The 17,806-nt window shown below is 38.9% G+C and overlaps 1 protein-coding gene across 2 annotated transcripts in view; it reads left to right on the top strand.

Annotated features, from left to right (window-relative positions):
• ptprb (protein tyrosine phosphatase receptor type b) overlaps positions 1-17,308 on the top strand; it is a 112,335-nt gene extending 95,027 nt beyond the window's left edge. For both annotated transcript variants that reach the window (XM_043709746.1, XM_043709747.1), the window contains 11 exons: positions 1,158-1,232; positions 1,338-1,355; positions 1,461-1,542; positions 1,674-1,764; positions 3,453-3,529; positions 3,659-3,793; positions 6,202-6,324; positions 7,326-7,489; positions 9,785-9,920; positions 12,863-12,983; positions 15,646-17,308. In XM_043709746.1, the coding sequence (XP_043565681.1) occupies positions 1,158-1,232; positions 1,338-1,355; positions 1,461-1,542; positions 1,674-1,764; positions 3,453-3,529; positions 3,659-3,793; positions 6,202-6,324; positions 7,326-7,489; positions 9,785-9,920; positions 12,863-12,983; positions 15,646-15,668 (1,045 nt within the window). In that variant the 3' untranslated portion in view covers positions 15,669-17,308. The remainder of the gene's footprint in view (positions 1-1,157; positions 1,233-1,337; positions 1,356-1,460; positions 1,543-1,673; positions 1,765-3,452; positions 3,530-3,658; positions 3,794-6,201; positions 6,325-7,325; positions 7,490-9,784; positions 9,921-12,862; positions 12,984-15,645) is intronic.
• The last annotated feature ends 498 nt before the right edge of the window (positions 17,309-17,806 follow it).

Below are 17,806 nucleotides of genomic sequence, written 5' to 3' on the forward strand. Positions count from 1 at the left end.
TTAAATTTTGTTGAAACTTTCTGGGCTGTGAAGGTAATTCACAATGTTAATCCAAGAACATCACTCAGACTGTAAGAGTTTCAATCGTCAAAGGAGACAAGATAGAAATTACAAAGACCGGTAATGGAGAAACCGGGTCAAACCTTCAGAAACAAAGCCTAACAAGAAATGCGGAGTAATTAATAATTTACTGAGGAAGATCACACTGTCAGAATAAATAGGTTCAAACCAGTTGGATGAGTTTCTGGATGCAGAGCTGAAGAATATAATGCAAAGTTGGATAGGCAGATTTGATCTGTCAACTTGTAATTATTTAGTACCTTCAGCCTGATAGAAGCTACCTGATAAAAACCTTTAACCTGATAAAAAGCCATCAGCGTGGTGGCTCAGTGGTTAGCACTGCTATCTCACGGTGACAGGACTCTGGTTTGATTCCACCCTTGGGTAACTGGCTGTGTGGAGTTTACACATTCTCCCTGTGTCTGTGTGTGTTTTCTCCAGGTGCTCTGTTCCCCTCGCACAGTCCACAGATGTGCAGGTTAAATGGATTGGCCATGGAAGGTGCAAGGTTACAGGGATAAGGAAGGGAGTTTGGGTCTGAATGGGATGCTGTTTGGAGGGTCTGTGCAAGCTGAATGGCCTGCTTTCACACTGTAGGGATTCTGTAATTCTAAAATATCTCACGGTGCTTCACTGGAATATTACAAATGAAAGTATGTCACTGAGCAGGAAGATGACTAAAAACTTTAGACAAATTAGTAGGTTTTACAGTGTTCCTTAAAGGAAGGAAGCAAGGTGCAGAGGAATAGAGAGGGAATTACAAAGCATGGGGCATAGGCAATCAATAGCGTTAAGGGAGCACAGAGATCTCCTGGGTTGTGGGGGCTGAAAGAGATGGCAGAAATAAGAAGGAGCAAGATCAGAGAGAGATTTGGAAAGGATGGTCATTTTAAAATCGAGATGACTGGGAGCGAGTGCAGCTCAGTGAGTATCGTGTGATAAGGAAAAGTTCCTTGATGTGAGTAGCACACAGACAGTAGTCTTTTGAATGATCTTAAGTTTAGTAAGGTTGGAAGGTAGGAGGCTTGTTGGGCAATGATCATTTCTCCTCTTCCTAAACATTCTTGTGTTCTTGTTCAATCTATTTGTGATTGCAGGAGTTCTGAATCGAAACCCGCATCAAAGGCAAAAGACAGGCCATCATCTGTCAATGTTCCTCTTGTACAGGGGAGGTAAGAACTTTCTGATTCTACAACACTGTAAATATTTTCCTTTTTCAAATCAAAAACGCTCAAAGTTAATGTGCTCACTGGGGCTTCCTTGTTCTTTTTTTTCAGGCAACCTCCAATTTCCAGGTTTGTTCGAATAATATTTATCCTAGACATCTGAATCACGGCATGTTTATTGAAATTACAATTTATGTCGTTTCTCCTAAGTGAACTCTGCCAAATTCATTTCAGAGAAATTAAGACCAGCCAGTTTGAAACTCAATTTACCAAACTTCAAGCAGATTCCAGCTATCTTCTGTCTGAGGAATATGAGGTGGGCTGGCAGCTTTTATCTATTCAGAAATATTTCAAACATATTTACTTGATTCCATGTGATGAGACGTAACGTAAATGAGAAAAACTCAAAGACCACATTAGACTGAGTTATTGCTTTCCCTTTGAAAGGATTTAAAAGATGTTGGAAGAAACCAGTCTTTTGACACAGCAGTTTTACCTGAAAATAGAGGGAAAAATCGATACAACAATATTCTGCCTTGTAAGTGCAACATTTCTCATGTCACCAGCTTTTACAGACGGTGCACTCGGTCTGGAGTTTATTGTTAACCAATTCAGAAATATTTTATAGTTTGAGGACCGGAGTGCAGCAGATTCACTGGCAAACTTACTTATTTAACCATTTGTCTGCTGGGTCATTACTCCGAGGATGCATAAACTGTGGAGCAATTTAAATGTTGAGTTTTAGTGTAAAACACCAGTTATCATTAGGAGAGATATGTAACAGGTGATTGAAATACTGTCATTTAGAATAAGTCTTGTGAGTATTTTGCTACTACAATGGTTGATTTACGCAGAGATCTGATACTTGCAGTTTGATATGATAAGCATAGCAGTTGATTTATTTCAGACCTTGATTGTATAGTTTGCTGTAAACACTGGGTTAATATGCTCTAAATATCTCAGCTCAATTGATAGCACCTCTGCGTCTGAAATATAGAACACAGTGTACAATCCCTTTGGGGCAGAATCTTCATGTCCCAAAGACAGCGATCCTGGGGGCAGGAAGTGAACATGATGAGGCAGGATGGTGGCGTTCCAGAGCCCCATCACCTCTCCATCTCAGTCTGAAGTATGTTCTAAGTGGGCGGCACGGTGGCACAGTGCCTCACAGCGCCAGAGACCTGGGTTCAATTCCTGCCTCTGGCGACTCTCTGTGTGGAGTTTGCACATTCTCCCCGTGTCTGCGTGGGTTTCCTCTGGGTGGTCCGGTTTCCTCCCACAATCCAAAAATGTGCAGGTTAGGTGAATTGGCCATGCTAAATTGCCCATACTGTTAGTTGAAGAGGTAAATGTAGGGGAAAGGGTCTGGGTGGGTTGCGCTTCGGCGGGTCGATGTGGACTTGTTAGGCCGAAGCGCCTGTTTCCACACTGTAAGTAATCTCACTGCCAGTTGTTGCTCCTTGGTGTCAATGAATGACCATGAAAGGATTGATTCCTGCAAGCATCTCAGTTACAGGTGAGATGTAAAAGAGGTGGTCCATCCAACCAGTAACCCAATGCAGAAAAGCTGACAGTTGAGGGTTCTGGGGGGAAGGTGACCCTCTACCTGCACTCATTTGTACAGGATTGAAGGACTACACAGACATAAGACAGGGGTGGCCAGGGTGAGCCCCCTTCCCTCTCCATGTGACCTTCAACCCCCAAAAGGCCTGAGACTTTGGTCTTTGGAATATCGGGTGTTCTTCTGACAGCAGCCATTGCTTTCACTTTGGTGCTGTTGAGTTGCGAGAACTGCCGACCTCTGATTGACCAGCACTCTTGCCAGCCAGGATTTCCATTCCAGGGGAATTGATTTGGAAGATAGGTCCACCTTTTCAACAAGAGAGTGAAGCACCCAATGAAACCTCAATAAGAAATCAATGTTTTAGGACTGAGATGAGGGGAAATGTCTTCATTCAGAGCATTTGGCAGTCTCTACTGCAGACGATTCTGGATGCAATGTATTCAAGGAAGAAGTAGATTATGGAGTGTCAGGACATTGAGGGGTATGGGAAGTAAGCAGTAAAGTAATGTTGAGAAGACATGCTTCATTTTAGCATTTTAGGTTAAATTATCTTCTTCGCTGTATATGTTAAACACCGTTGTGATTTTTAAAGTATAATCAATATTCAGGTGCAAAACAATGATTTGATATCTTTCATGTGTCCTGTTATTGTTTGCAACCAGATGACTCAACGAGGGTGAAGTTAACTTACATTGATGATGACCCTTGTTCAGACTACATCAATGCCAGCTATATACCAGTAAGCTGAACATTTATTTCAATACAGTTGTTTTATACTCCTTAGTTATTTTCCGTATTTGAATATCATTTAGATTTTAGTTCATGGGTTTCATTATGTATAAAGTTATCTGTTTTTTTGGAATTTTAGGGTTGTAATTTCCGAAGGGAGTACATTGCCACACAAGGCCCTCTACCAGGCACTAAAGATGACTTCTGGAAAATGGTCTGGGAACAAAATGTTCATAATATTGCGATGGTCACACAATGTGTAGAAAAGGGAAGGGTAAGCATTTTGTTACGAAGACGTGGGTGTACTGTACCTTTAAGAAAGTTAAAAGCTAGCAGAACTACCTGGCAGCACCAAGAGTTCTGAACAAGATATAATGTAACCTTATGGTCCAGCGATAGGGTGGCTGGTTGCCTGGAGACAAAAACAAATTTGAATGTGGCCTATCAGTTTAAATTATACCGCAAAAAAACCCAACCCCCAATCAAGTTTGAGTTTAGTATATTGACAATATTAAAAACCAATGAAACAATCTGATGCTTTGGGGTATAAGGTCAGGAAAAATTGAACAGCTGGGGGAGAACTGCCAAAAGACCAACAGATAGAGGCTGTTGGTCGGAACACTCTAAGAGGTACCTGTCTAGAGAAGGGGTTTGCACAGAGGAAAATGTCAATACCAACCAGGAGAGAAAATCTACAGAGGAAGATATAAAGAGAAGATTCAACCACTGGTTGGATTTGAAATTTGAATTTTTCAGTAAATCTTAATCAGGGTGTTTTATCGGACTAGTATTATAGAAGGGAAAGTAAAAGATATATTAGAGAAAGGAATTGTAAATAGTTGTTAATTAATTATTCTCCATTATACTTTGAGAAATAAAGTTCTTAATTTTTACTTTAAATAGTTCTTGGTCTCTCAAATTTTCACAGATTACTGCACGGGATCAAACTTTTCTGTGTTGCTGGTTTAAATTAGCAGGAGGGTTTACCCCATGATGTAACAATTTTTTTTCAGTATTCCTTTCAAAATTGTTTATGAATAATGTTATATGAATGGTCTGTCTTGTATGTACAGTAAAGCATGACAGGGGACAGTAAATAATGTAGTGGCTTGACCACATTTTCATGAGAGAACTAACAAATTTTATTAACATAATAACTTACAAGACATAATAAAAAAAAACATGCTTCCACAGCTTTCTACATGCAGGCTGCGTTCCATGTGATCTGACATCACACTAACATAACACCCTTTTAAAAATCACACAACATCAGGTTATAGTCCAACAGGTTTAATTGGAAGCACTAGCTTTTGGTGCGACGCTCCTTCATCAGGTGGTAGTGGCCACTATCACCTGATGAAGGAGCGGCACTCCGAAAGCTAGTGTGTTTCCAATTATACCTGTTGGACTATAACCTGGTGTTGTGTGGTTTTTAACTTTGTACACCCCAGCCCAACTCCGGCATCTCCAAATCATAACACCCTTTGCATGTGTTCATTAGCTATTCTTAGAATAAGGTGATAATTCACCCTTAATCTACAGTTTGGTTCCTGAAATGGACTAATAATTCACAAAACAGTCATTGGGATCCCACCATGACAGTTTTAAAACTCTCAGTGAAAAGAAATCTGAAATTGAAAAGGCTGATTGGTACCTGTAAAAGTGATCCCAAATGTATAGGATTGTTCTAAAAATCCAACTTTTACTTTAAAAGCAGCTTGCTATCCTTACCATATCTGGCTTGTATATCTGGCTTTAATAAAAGCTCTTGATAGAAAGGAGTTCCAAAGAAGGGACTTTGAAGTCGAAATCTTAACTTTGTTTCTCTATCCACAGATTCTGCCAGATTGGCTGAATTTCTTTAGCATTTTCTATTTTTATTTTGTTTATTTTTAACTGCCCTCTGAAGTAGCCTAACCCGTCAATTCTTTGTATCAAAAGAGGGAAAGATTTATAATTACTTTTTCAGTGCAACTAGGAATCTGTCATGGATGTTTACAGATGTGAATAGGGGCTAATTTCACTGGAATATTGTAGGCTGAGGGGCGACCTTAAAGTGAGTTATAAAATTGAGGGGTATGGATAAGGTGAATAGCCAAGTTCTTTTTCCCAGGGTAGGGGTGTCCAAAACTAGAGGACATAGATTTAAGATGAGAGGGGAAAGATTTAAAAGGGACCTAAGGGGCAACTTTTTCACACAGAGGGTGATGCGTTATTGGAATAAGATGCCAGAGATAGTGGTGGAGGCTGATACAATTACAACATTTAAGAAGCATCTGGATGGGTATATGAATAGGAAGGGTTTGGAGGGATATGGGCCACATATTGGCAAATGGGACTAGATTAATTTAGGATATCTGATTGGAATGGATGAGTTGGACCAAAGTGTCTGTTTCCGTGCTGTACATCTCCATGACTTTAGAAAATGTCACCCTTGACAGCGACATCCATTTTCTGATGACAAGTTTTTACAAATTCCTTGTTGATTTGGCAGTTTCCTGTTTTCACTGTCAATGCAAACCCAGAGAAACTGCATTAGTTACTGTCATTTCTTTGAAGTTTCAACAGCACCCAATGGAAATTGAAGGAGAGGTTTTTGTGTTTAATTCAAAACTTGAGGTGGTCAATTGCCTTTTGTGCAACTTTAATGCTGGTGACACTTTTATATGTTTTCATGTCCAGGTAAAATGTGATCATTACTGGCCCTTTGACCTTGATGCTTTATATTATGGAGATCTCATTGTTCAGATGCTGTCAGAATCAGTCTTACCTGAATGGACAATCAGAGAATTTAAAATTTGCAACGTAAGCTTCTTTGAATGTCTTTTTAGAAAATATTAGTCAATTAAATTGTTTATATTTCAACTTCCATCTCTAACCTTTTCAGATGTCAAATGTAAATGTATTTATGTTCCATTACCAAGTTCTCAGTGTTCTACATTTATTTACATACAGCTTATTTAATCACTGCCTTTGTAATGAAGAGGAGCTGGTTTGACCTACTGCCACTAATGTTTGAAAAGTGGGGTTAGTTAGCTCAGTTGAAGAACTGTGAATGCTGGAAATCAGGAACAAAAACAGAAATTGCTGGAAAATCTCAGCATGTCTGGCAACATCTATGGAGAGAAATCAGAGTTAATGTTTCAGGTCCAGTGACCCTTCTTCAGAACTGGAACATTAACTCTGATTTCTCTCCACAGGTGCTGCCAGATCTGCTGAGATTTTCCAGCAATTTCGGTTTTTGTTTGTAGCTAGCTCAGTTGGCTAGCTGACTAGGGTGTGATGCAGAATAAAGCAAACGACATGGGTTCAATTCTCATACTGGCTATGGTAGTTCAATGAGGTCCTGTCTCCTTATCCACCCCTATGTTTACCCTCAGGCTGTGTGTGTGTGTGTGTGTGTGTGTGTGTGTGTCCCCCTCCCCCACAATCATTGTGGCTCCTTACAATACCCAATATTTGATCTGCCTGGCTCATCCTCTGTGGAGCTACCACAAGGTTTCAGACCCCAAAGTTCAGCCCTGCCATGCAGAAAGATGAGTTCTTTCGACTGTACTAAATGAATTCTTAGTCTACTGCATCAAAACCACTGCCTCACCTAGAGTGACCATTGTCTGGCAATCAGGAGTTGTACAAACTCTTTAGTCGCTCATATATTACAGTAATTTCTGAAGTACATGTTTTTCCAACTTCTCTCTGTAGCAAGTGATTGCTGATGTCAGTGTTATATCATCCTGTCATTAACATATCAATTCTTATTATAACATGGATACACCTTGGTTAAGATCATTGTTCTTATTATTTAGGAGGATCAATTGGATTGTGCTCGAATTGTTCGTCACTTTCACTACACTGTTTGGCCAGACCATGGTGTACCAGAAACAACGCAGTCTTTAATCCAGTTTGTACAAACTGTGAGAGATTATATTAACAGAACTCCAAACTCTGGACCCACAGTTATACATTGCAGGTACAAATCAGGAGTGATATTTTCAATTGCAAAATATTGTGTGTAGTGAATGACTGACTACAGCGATAATGCTGTCAAAATGATAGAGCACTGGAGTGGTGGGTGAAATTTTTAACAGGCATTAGCGATCCTCTGTGAGAGCTGAGGCTAAACTGAAACATCAGTTTAGTCCATGCACAGCCCCATTAAGATAAAGAATCTGAAGTTATCATTTGGAACAGCAGCTCAGAGGCTCATTGAAGGTCTGATTCTCACTAAAAATGCCTGATAGGATTCACTGAAGTGGCTGCACAGCAAATTGGTGGCTAATGCTTATCCTGAGTAATACTGTGCCGGAATAGTGACTAGCTATTGGGAATGCAACAAAGCAGTGATGTGGATTTGAAGCATTTAAAGGGATATCAACATTTCATGTTTAAATACTACTGAAGATTTGAAGAACTCTTCAGAAGACTTTCTTGGACACTTTGTCAAAGCTTCACCAAAGCTTCACCAAAACTCTCAACATTCATTCTGGACATTCTCTGAGGGCTTTGCCTAAAAGTTGTTCCCCTGGGTCTCTTTATGCAGTGTGTAGAAGTCACCAGGAGAAACTGAGTGCTCAATAAGAGTCTGCAAGAGGAATGAGGGGAGGAGGTGATGTCAGACAGGACACTGCCAGCAACTGCAGGAAAAAGTGAGAGCTGGGTGGTGCCATGGCTTTCCCCTGTGCTACATATCACCTGTCCTCCCAGGGACCTCCTGTACAAAGCCTACAAGGCTGCTTTTAAGAGCCTGTGTGTCCTTTCCATCAGTCCCTGAGGTATCTTGCAATGTGATGTTCTGTGCCAGCCAGAGCACTTCGCACCTTCAGTAAAACTAAGTACAAGGATCCCACAAAGGCCCACTAAGCAGCATCTCAATGGTAGACGTGCAACTGTCTGATTTAATACATCAAGGCAAATTTGAAACATGGTAATCATCGCTTACCACAAAAATTGTGTGATTGCAAATAAGTGTCTTGCATTAACTCAACCCCCAGTATTTTGACAGAACTTGGCAAGCTCAGTTGGTTAGAGACTGGGGCTCTTAACTTGAGGGTCAAGGATCCGAGACTATGCTAGATGTTGTCATCCTGCATTATCGTTATTTCCATGTGTCAAGCCCAGCTGTGCAACGCTTGGCATTAGTCACATCTGCTCCAGAGGTGTGAAATAATATCTCTGAACAGTTTGAATAGAAAATAGGTTAAATTTAAAAAAAATAGCTGATTTTGGAGCCCTTGTATGGTGCAATGGTAATGTCCCCATCCCTGGACCTGGCACTTGCTCCAAAGGTGTAATTCTAAACAGGTTGATTTAAAAAATTGACAGCTTTTTTTGACATTGGGCTCACAGGGCACAGTGGTAGTGTCCCTGCCTCTGGACAAGGAGGCCTGGGTTCAAGTCTCACCTGCTTCAAATAATATCACTGAGCAGGTTGATTAGAATATAGGCGAAACGAGGAATCAAGATTTAAAGCTTATTTTGATATTGAGCTTTTGTGCTGCACTGGTAGTGGCCCTATCTGTCTGCATTCAAGTCCCACCTGCCCCAGAGCTGTGTCATGACACATCTGAAAAGGTTGATTAAAATTTGATTAAAGTTCAGTTTTACCCTTTGTCCAAAATAATATTTAAATTATAACCATGCAATAAAGTCAAACCAAATGACACTGTTGATGCTTCAGGCAAGATTGCTATATTGTGGGAAAGATAGTTGCAATGTTGACTGTTGTTTTTTGTATCAATATTACCATGAATGTAAATTGAGTTCTTCATTAATTAATGATTACTTATACACAGATACCATTTTCTATGTATCAAGTTAATGAAGTTTATTGGAAGTGGAACACATATCCGGTTGAAGCATATAATGTTGGCAACAAATATTTCTAAGCTAAATGCATATCATTCAGCTGCTTGAAAGTCATTTACTCCATCAGTGGAATTTCCTCACCTCAGTTGTGGCAGAAGAAATAAGTTAGGTTGTAATTTTATATAAGCTCTAGAGCACTAGGTTATATGTCTGATTATCTCTCAGTTAATCAAGCTTTAAACAATATTATTTTGTGGGCTTGTACCATAACGAGTTAGACATAAATCAGTCAAATTTTAAAAATGTGATCGAGAAGATTTTTTGACACCATCAGTTTGACCTAGATTTGAATTTAGTCCCTGAGTGTGAAAGGAGAATGCAGTAATATTAATTGATTGAACCACGTCCTGTTCTTTATTTATTTGTTTCTTATTTTAGATTTTTCTTTCTTCTTACACAGTGCTGGAGTTGGTCGGACAGGCACATTTATTGCTTTAGACAGAATCCTTCAGCAGCTGGAAGTCAGAGACTCAGTCGACATTTATGGGACAGTTTATGACCTGAGGCTTCACAGGGTTCATATGGTGCAAACCGAGGTAATGGGATTTGATAGCACCGTAACAGAATTCTGTCATGTGTGATTTAGCTTTGCAAAATCTAAATTAATTCTAGCATGTCATTCTTTTAATACTTGTCTCAAGTTATCTCCAGTAGACTTTACTGTGAAAGAGTTCCCTCAGTCAGACACCATGGGTGAAAATCTTGTGTAGTGGCATGGCAGTATTAAATGATGCAAATCTAACTATCATGGCAGTAATGGTAATAAAAGTCAGAATTAGTAATCTAATTCTCCAAGATCATCTCATTTACATAATTATTCACAGCTCTACATGTCAAATTTGAATATATAAAAGAGCACATTAGCTCTGAATGCAGGCAATTGCTCCATAATCAGGAATTAATTGGAAAGTAACATAATAGGGAAATGACCCATTTTTGCATTGCAGCTAGTTAAGTGAGTCGCAAATCTTTTGATTCTTTTCCAACTATTATCACTGTGCACTCCCACTATATCACTAGATCTGCAAGCTATTACCTCCCCAGTCACTTAAACTTCCTTCCTCATCCTCAATCCTCTTTCCATCACCTTAGTTACATTTGAGCCACTCAATACCACCCTTAATCAGCCTCCACCTATCACCATCTAACACCAGTGAGGTTGACACACCAGCAGTGGGCTCCCCATTGATCCACAATCATCAAGTCAGGAAAGAGGGCCAAAAAGTGACATTGACTGTGCTGGCCAGATCTTCACTGACCTTCTGCGCATAGTTCACATCTGGGAGACAGGGTGGGACCCGTGCCTGGAATATCTTTGAAGTTGCAGTGGAGAACAAGAGGAACCAGCTCTGGATGGTCCAGGGCCAAGTATGGCAATGACCAGAAGGGCAAAACAAGGCAGCACTGGAGGGTCACGCAAGTCAGAATAATGGCAACCAGGTCCCAACATTGCACCAAGTAATGGCACACAATTAAATGTACCACACCAAGAGAGTTGAGGACATCTTAGCAGTCAGTCACTCACCCAAGTGCATCTCCCGAAAGAAAATGTTTGCCCCTCCTCACTCTATGGAATGGGGAATAATCCTATGCTGATGACCTTAAAGAACTTAAATGCCATGTTCAAAAGACTTGATGATTTGACATGATTCACCATAGACACTGACAGCCAGGCAACCAAGTCTGTTGGACTCAGTTCCATAGATTAATTTCCATAAGTACAAGGGACAATTGGTTGGACTTGGTCTACTGAAAGTTTTCTAGAAAAGACAATCAACATTCATAAAGTGAAAGGCATTTCCTTCCGCCAGTGTACCTCTATAGCACCCTCAACCTGCTGAGCATTAACGCAACTCTCCCTCTATCAACCATGGCCTGAGTTTGGTTACTCTTGACCCTCCCACCCTCACCATGAGCCTTTCTTCAAACATCCCTGACCAAACTCTGTTCCTTATGACCCCTCTTAGGGAAGCCAAGACCAGACCTGTAGCCATACCTCAATCCTGGGGGACAGCCTCCATCCACAAGTCTAAGAGTCAAGGATTAATGCTGAGAGGTCACATGGACCCAGCAGAAAAACCACACTGGATTTTGTAGGAGACAAATCTAGTATCAGGTTCTGCCTCATAATCTCAGCAACAATGTATATCAAACAAATACTTAGTCAGTAGCATATAATAAACTAGTTTGTGTACGGTGGGAGTCTCTTTTTGTTAGACTACCAGCTGGTTTTCCTCTATCACATTAGACCGGGCAAGTCATAGAGAATGCTATCAAGAAAGAGAGTGGTGGCAGCAAATCTATCAGATGACTGTTACCATAATAAGCTATAGTGAGGATTCCTCTTGCAATATGAACTACATTCCTGTCACATTTGCCACACCCAGTTGATGTAAGAGAAACAAACTGCCTGGAGTTCATGTGCAATCATTTCGGCTTGGTGGATTTTTATTGTGGGTTTGTGCTGAACCTTTTTGAGGTTGTGGCCTCTACAGCCCTATGCGATTTGGATATTACAATCAAACATCCATCTACTTCAGGCAAAAGCTTCTTGTGTCTGTCCAAAGTCCAAATGGAAATACATGTCGGCCACAGTATATTATTAAACTTACTGAACATGATGCACATGTAGCATAATGCCCAAGATAGATAGACTCAAATATTTATATAAAGGCAAAAATAAACAAAATGGTAATGATTTTAGGACCTGGTCATATATTTTAGTCCGAATTTCCTCATGATTTAATGCTTGTGCTGGTATTCTTCCATCTTTGAGAGGTGATGGATACACAACAAATAAATCAATTTAGAAACACTGTGTGCATTTGGGAAAAGTATTTTCAAAAACAGCCATCAAGGAAGTGATCCAAAAGTTCATCTGCAGTTCATATGGAAATCCTGAGGAACATGATGCAAACAGCAAAAATTTATTTCTGTTAATCTTGTGAAATTCAAGCAGCCGTGACAAACAACATTCTTTTTACTGCTTCCAGTCCACAGCATCACCACAGATCTATTTTCCACAATAATTTCAAAAGAAAACTTAATTAGGGAAAATATCTTTTCAGTTAGAAAATAGCAGAATCCCAAGGAAAGCCAAGAAGAGGGAAAAATCTAAGATTGAATTGCAACAAATGTATAGAACTAAATTGTAAATACAAACAAGAATGTCAATCATAATAAACTCCTTTCATTATTGTTAAAAGATCCGTCAATCAATTAATTGAAACTTCATGGAAACAAACAGAAGTTATCCCAGGTGACAAGATATGATTTGAAGGGTGTTAAGGTTTTTTAAATCTGACCTGATATTTTATGTGTGAAACTGGTGAATGTGCTGTAATATTTATCTATAATAAAGTCTGATTGCCAGCCATAACGCAATATGCAAAGTGTTAAGGAAATTATTTAAAACCTTTATGGGGATTAAAAAACAAAGAGAGATAATAAATTCATTGATGTCTGTACTTCTTTCCAGTGCCAATATGCGTACTTACATTTGTGCACAAGAGATGTTTTGAGGAGTAGAAAGCTACGAGGTGAACAAGAAAATCCATTGTTTCCAATATATGAGAATGTCAACCCAGAGTATCACAGAGGTATGCACATAGTCCTTAGGGGTAACTATTCCATGGAAAACTCTGTATTTTGTTTATTGAAAAGTATTCAGTTATTTTCTATTTATTTGAGTTAGTGACCAATGTGAGTTGTTTTGCAGGCATTACACTAAGGGGTTTTGGTGTTCATTTTAACAGAAGTACCAGTGTTTTATCAAGTAAAATCATTTGCTAAGCCTATGTGAGATGGCATCAATTCAAACAGTAAATCCCCACAGCCTAACCCAACAAGTCTACACCAACCCTCCAAAGAGCATCACACCCAGACCCACACCCCACTTCCCTATCCTTGCATTTCCCATGGCTAACCTATTTAGCCTACACATCTCTAGACACTTTGGATAATTTAGCCTGGCCAGTTCACCTAACCTGTGCATCTTTGGACTGTGGGAGGAAACTGGAGCAGCGGGCAGAAACTCACACAGACAGTGTGAGTCTGTGCTACATTGTTGGTGTTGGGAAGGACATGCAAATGCCACACAGACAGTTAGTTCCCCAAGGTTATCATATACTTGAGTGTTGCCAGGCTATAGGAATGTAAGTTTTTTTCTATCTAGTTGTTTTAAATATTCTATGGAACTATCTTGAGGTAGTCACCACCATGTTCCAATGAGACACAGCATAAACTGCCATTATTACTCTTAACAGTCTCAAAGAGAAAGGCCTACCTGACACTGTACAAAATGTTGATAAATATGCCCTCGCTCTGATCTGTCCAGGACTTCACAAAGGTTTTGATCCTGCCTTTGAAATGGTTTTCTTGCTGCATTTATGAAACAGTTACTGAGAAATTTGGTCATGGAGATTTAGAGGAATTGCTGATCAACTACACAATCATCCTTTTGTATTATTGCCAGTTGACCAAGAATCCAGGTTGAGTTTGTTCTCCTTCAGCAGATTTAAAAACTGTTCACACTGCTGCATCTTTGGAACTGAACTGCTAGTTTTAATCAAACGATTGCCTGTGATGGGTGGGATGGATACTAGATTAAGGAAATAAAAAATAATCTTTACTTCTTCTCCTGCATATGTCAAAATGTCCATCTGCCCTATCTCATCACCAATTCACTCTTGTTTCTGGTTAACTATATCAATATGGAACAGCCAGGAGGCAGAAAGTAGGTGGATTCATTATCTGCTGACAGGAAATATTTTCCAGGAAGTAACACCTGATGGAATTAGTACAAATGACTGTGCTAAATAGGACTTTAAGTATAAGAAAAGCATGTTAGCCTCTTCAGAATTGGCCCAGTGTAGTCACTATACTGATACGCACTTAACCAGAGTTCAAGAAAACAGATTGTTTCCATCTCCAGTTTTCACCATAAATCTAGAAATGTTTTGATCACTCACTTATATGAATGGCAGACAAAGGTTTTGAGTATATCCTTCCAATAAACATTTGCTCAACTGAATACACCAACAATGTAGCACAAATGTTGTGCCAAAATTAGAGAATGTTTCCAAACACCTCAGAGAAAAGAGGAAAAAAAAGACATTGAGTGAGAGGAAAACCAGGCTGCATGGAGATAGGTAGGCCAAAACAACCAGCTCAGGTGGCAGCCTCATACAGAAAACAGGTAAAAGTGATTTTCATGGTGGAGTGTGAAATGTATGGAATAGTAGGAGAATCCTAGCCTCCATGGTCCTTCAAACAACAGTAAAAACAAATGTCTTGGTCATTTATTTGCAGAAGCTTACTGTGCCAATGTTGGCTGCCATATTTCCAACATTATAACGATGAATAATATATAATATGATGTAACTTGTATGATTTTCTTGTCTTTCGTTTTATATTACTGAACTGAACATTGCTGGAGAAATTCAGCAGGTACGGCAGCATCTGTCAGTAAGTTGACTGATGTTATCTGACATACTGAGTTTCCCCAGCAATTCTACTTTTGTTTCAGATTTCCAGCATCTGCAGTTCTTTTTTGTTTTATTTTACTCTGCTTTTGTCCCAATTTATGTTATGAGGCCCATTCTGTAATGCCAACTAAACACCAAGAGTTGCTCTGATTGGATAACTGTAACTGTAAGATAAATTTTGACCTACTGACTGCTCATCATGACACACTGAGATTTAATTTAATTTAATTTAATTTTGTCAAGAATCAGGTGGCTAATGAAAGAGCAGCGCTCCGAAAGCTAGTGCTTTTGATTAAACCTGATGGACTATAACCTGGTGTTGTGCGATTTTTAACTTTGTACACCCCAGTCCAACACCGGCATCTCCGAATTCAATATAAATCTGCAATAAAAAGCTAGCATAATGGTGACCGCATGAGCAATGTCAACCGGCACTTTTAAAAAATAGTGGTTTCAAATATGCTTTAAGGAAGTAAGTCTGAAGGAAATTTGACCTCCATGTCACTTTCAAAACCATAGCAATGCAGTTGACACTTGAGTGCTCTCTGGGCATTGTGGATGGCCAATAAATGCTGGCATAGCCAGCTATATCGCATGTGCAAATTTCAATAAAAGTGACATTACAGGTTAGGAAGTAATGGATAATTTTCCAGTAATTTCTCAGAAGGCATTATCAGTGATTAGTAATTATGACACAATGAGAAAATGTGGAGTTATATTTCTAAATATGGAGAGAATGATGACTAATAGTTCTTTACATTTGCTGACTCCATAGACTTTCTATTTGGACGGCACTGAAGAATGTAGTGAAATTGTCTTCCGATGTAATGAACCTCATCTGCAGTACTGCTGAAGATGCACTAAGTAAATACTAGGTCTGGCATTTCATGCTGTGCATAATTTATTTGCCTGGTATTCATTTTGGGTAATTTGTAATTTAATTGTATTAGAGATTATTGTATATACGTATATATTTCAAATAAATATTTCTTATATTATGTATATTTTTAAAATTGATGGATTATGTATTTTATTTTACTTATTATAAAATTTATGTTGTAAGTAAATACAAATCTGTATATGATTTTGTTTTATTAATTACTTTGATTTTTAAAGAGATTTATATTCACAATGTAATATTCTACACTATCCAAATTGTTTTAAATGAGCACAGTTGACATTTGGAAGGAAAATTGTAACTGGATGTACTTGAAAGGTAGTGTGCTGACACATTGAGTCCTTACACTGCAGAGATATTTGAGGGCTAAAGACTTTGAATAAACCTTATGGTCCAGCTTTGAAGTCTACGGTGTGATGTTCTTTAACATCAGGCCTGTAGTCTTCCTATTGTTTTAGCCATTAAGACATTTACTTTTTGGAAACACAATTTTGCACTCAAAGCTGCTAGCCAAGTGTACAACAATTCAAAGGCCTGTGAAAATGGGAACCTCCCAGCAATAACTGCCTAAATTGAAATAAATAAGGGAGAGAAATAGTGAACATTGTGTGGAGTGTCCCATTCCACCAGAAACACCCGATCAATAAGCATGGATGAAAATTAACTATAACGGGGAAGACACAGATTTCATTTCCTCACTCTATTGGAGTAAGAAGATAGTCAGAAGATGATAACTTTTTTGGTTTGATTCACACTGAAGAACTATTAGTTTAAGAAATATAAAGTTCATAAGAAATAAGAGCAAAAGTATAACATTTGGTCTATTGAGCCTTCTCTGTTATTCAACGTGACCATTATTAACAAAATAGAAATTGTTGGAAAATCTCAGCAGGTCTGGCAGCATCTGTGGAGAGAAATTAGCGTTAACGCTTCAGGACTGAGGAGGTGTCACTGGACCCAAAATGTTAACTCTGATTTCTCTTCACAGATGCTGCCAGACCTGCTCAGATTTTCCACCAATTTCTATTTTGTTTAAGATTTCCAGCATCCGCAGTTAATAGATGTTGTGTTGACCTGTGAAATTAATCTGATGCCCATTTAACCTACACCATTCTATCATTATCCATATGTATGTTCAAAGACCATTTAAATTCTTTCATGCTTTTTTTTATGACCATTGTAAACCTGATTGTGGCTTTAACTCTACTTTCCTAACTGTCCCCAAAACCTTCAAATCCACGTAGCTCAAAAATCTATCTAACCAGCTTTGAATATATAGAATGACCTAGCTTTCACTGCTCTCTCTAGAAGAGAATTCTAAAGACTAACAACACTTCAAGAGAAGAAATTCCTTTTTTTCTGTCTTAAAGGGGAGCTGGCTTATTTTTAAGTTATTTCCCCTGGTTCTAGATTCCTTCATGAGGGGAAATATCCTTTCAAGCCCCCTCAGACGCTTATATGATTTAATAGTCATGATTTGGAGATGCCGGTGTTGGACTGGGGTGTACAAAGTTAAAAATCACACAACACCAGGTTATAGTCCAACAGGTTTAATTGGAAGCACACTAACTTTTGGAGTGATGCTCCTTCATCAGGTGGTAGTGGAGGGCTCGATCGTAACACAGAATTTATAGCAAAAATTTACAGTGTGATGTAACTGAAATTATACATTGAAAAATTGATTGTCTGTTAAGCCTTTCATCTGTTAGAATACAGTCGGATTCAATAGGATTGCCTCTCACAAGTAAGAAATAACAAAGAGAAAGGAGAGTTGCTGGGAGTAGTCTATATGCCTCTTAGCAGCAGCTGTTCAGCAGGACAGAGAATAGCTCATGAGATAATGAGGACATATAAAAAATGTATCACATGGGTGGCTTTAATATTTATTTCATTTAAAAAAAAACAAATTGACAAACATAAGGAAGAATTCATAGATTGTATTTGGGATAGTTTCCCAGAACAATGAGTTGTAGATCCAACTTATAGATCAGATTATTTTGGATCTGATAATGTGTAATGAGGCAGGTTTAATAAATGA

The sequence above is a fragment of the Chiloscyllium plagiosum genome, chromosome 19 (genome assembly GCF_004010195.1).
Source record: "Chiloscyllium plagiosum isolate BGI_BamShark_2017 chromosome 19, ASM401019v2, whole genome shotgun sequence".
NCBI classification, from domain to species: domain Eukaryota; kingdom Metazoa; phylum Chordata; class Chondrichthyes; order Orectolobiformes; family Hemiscylliidae; genus Chiloscyllium; species Chiloscyllium plagiosum.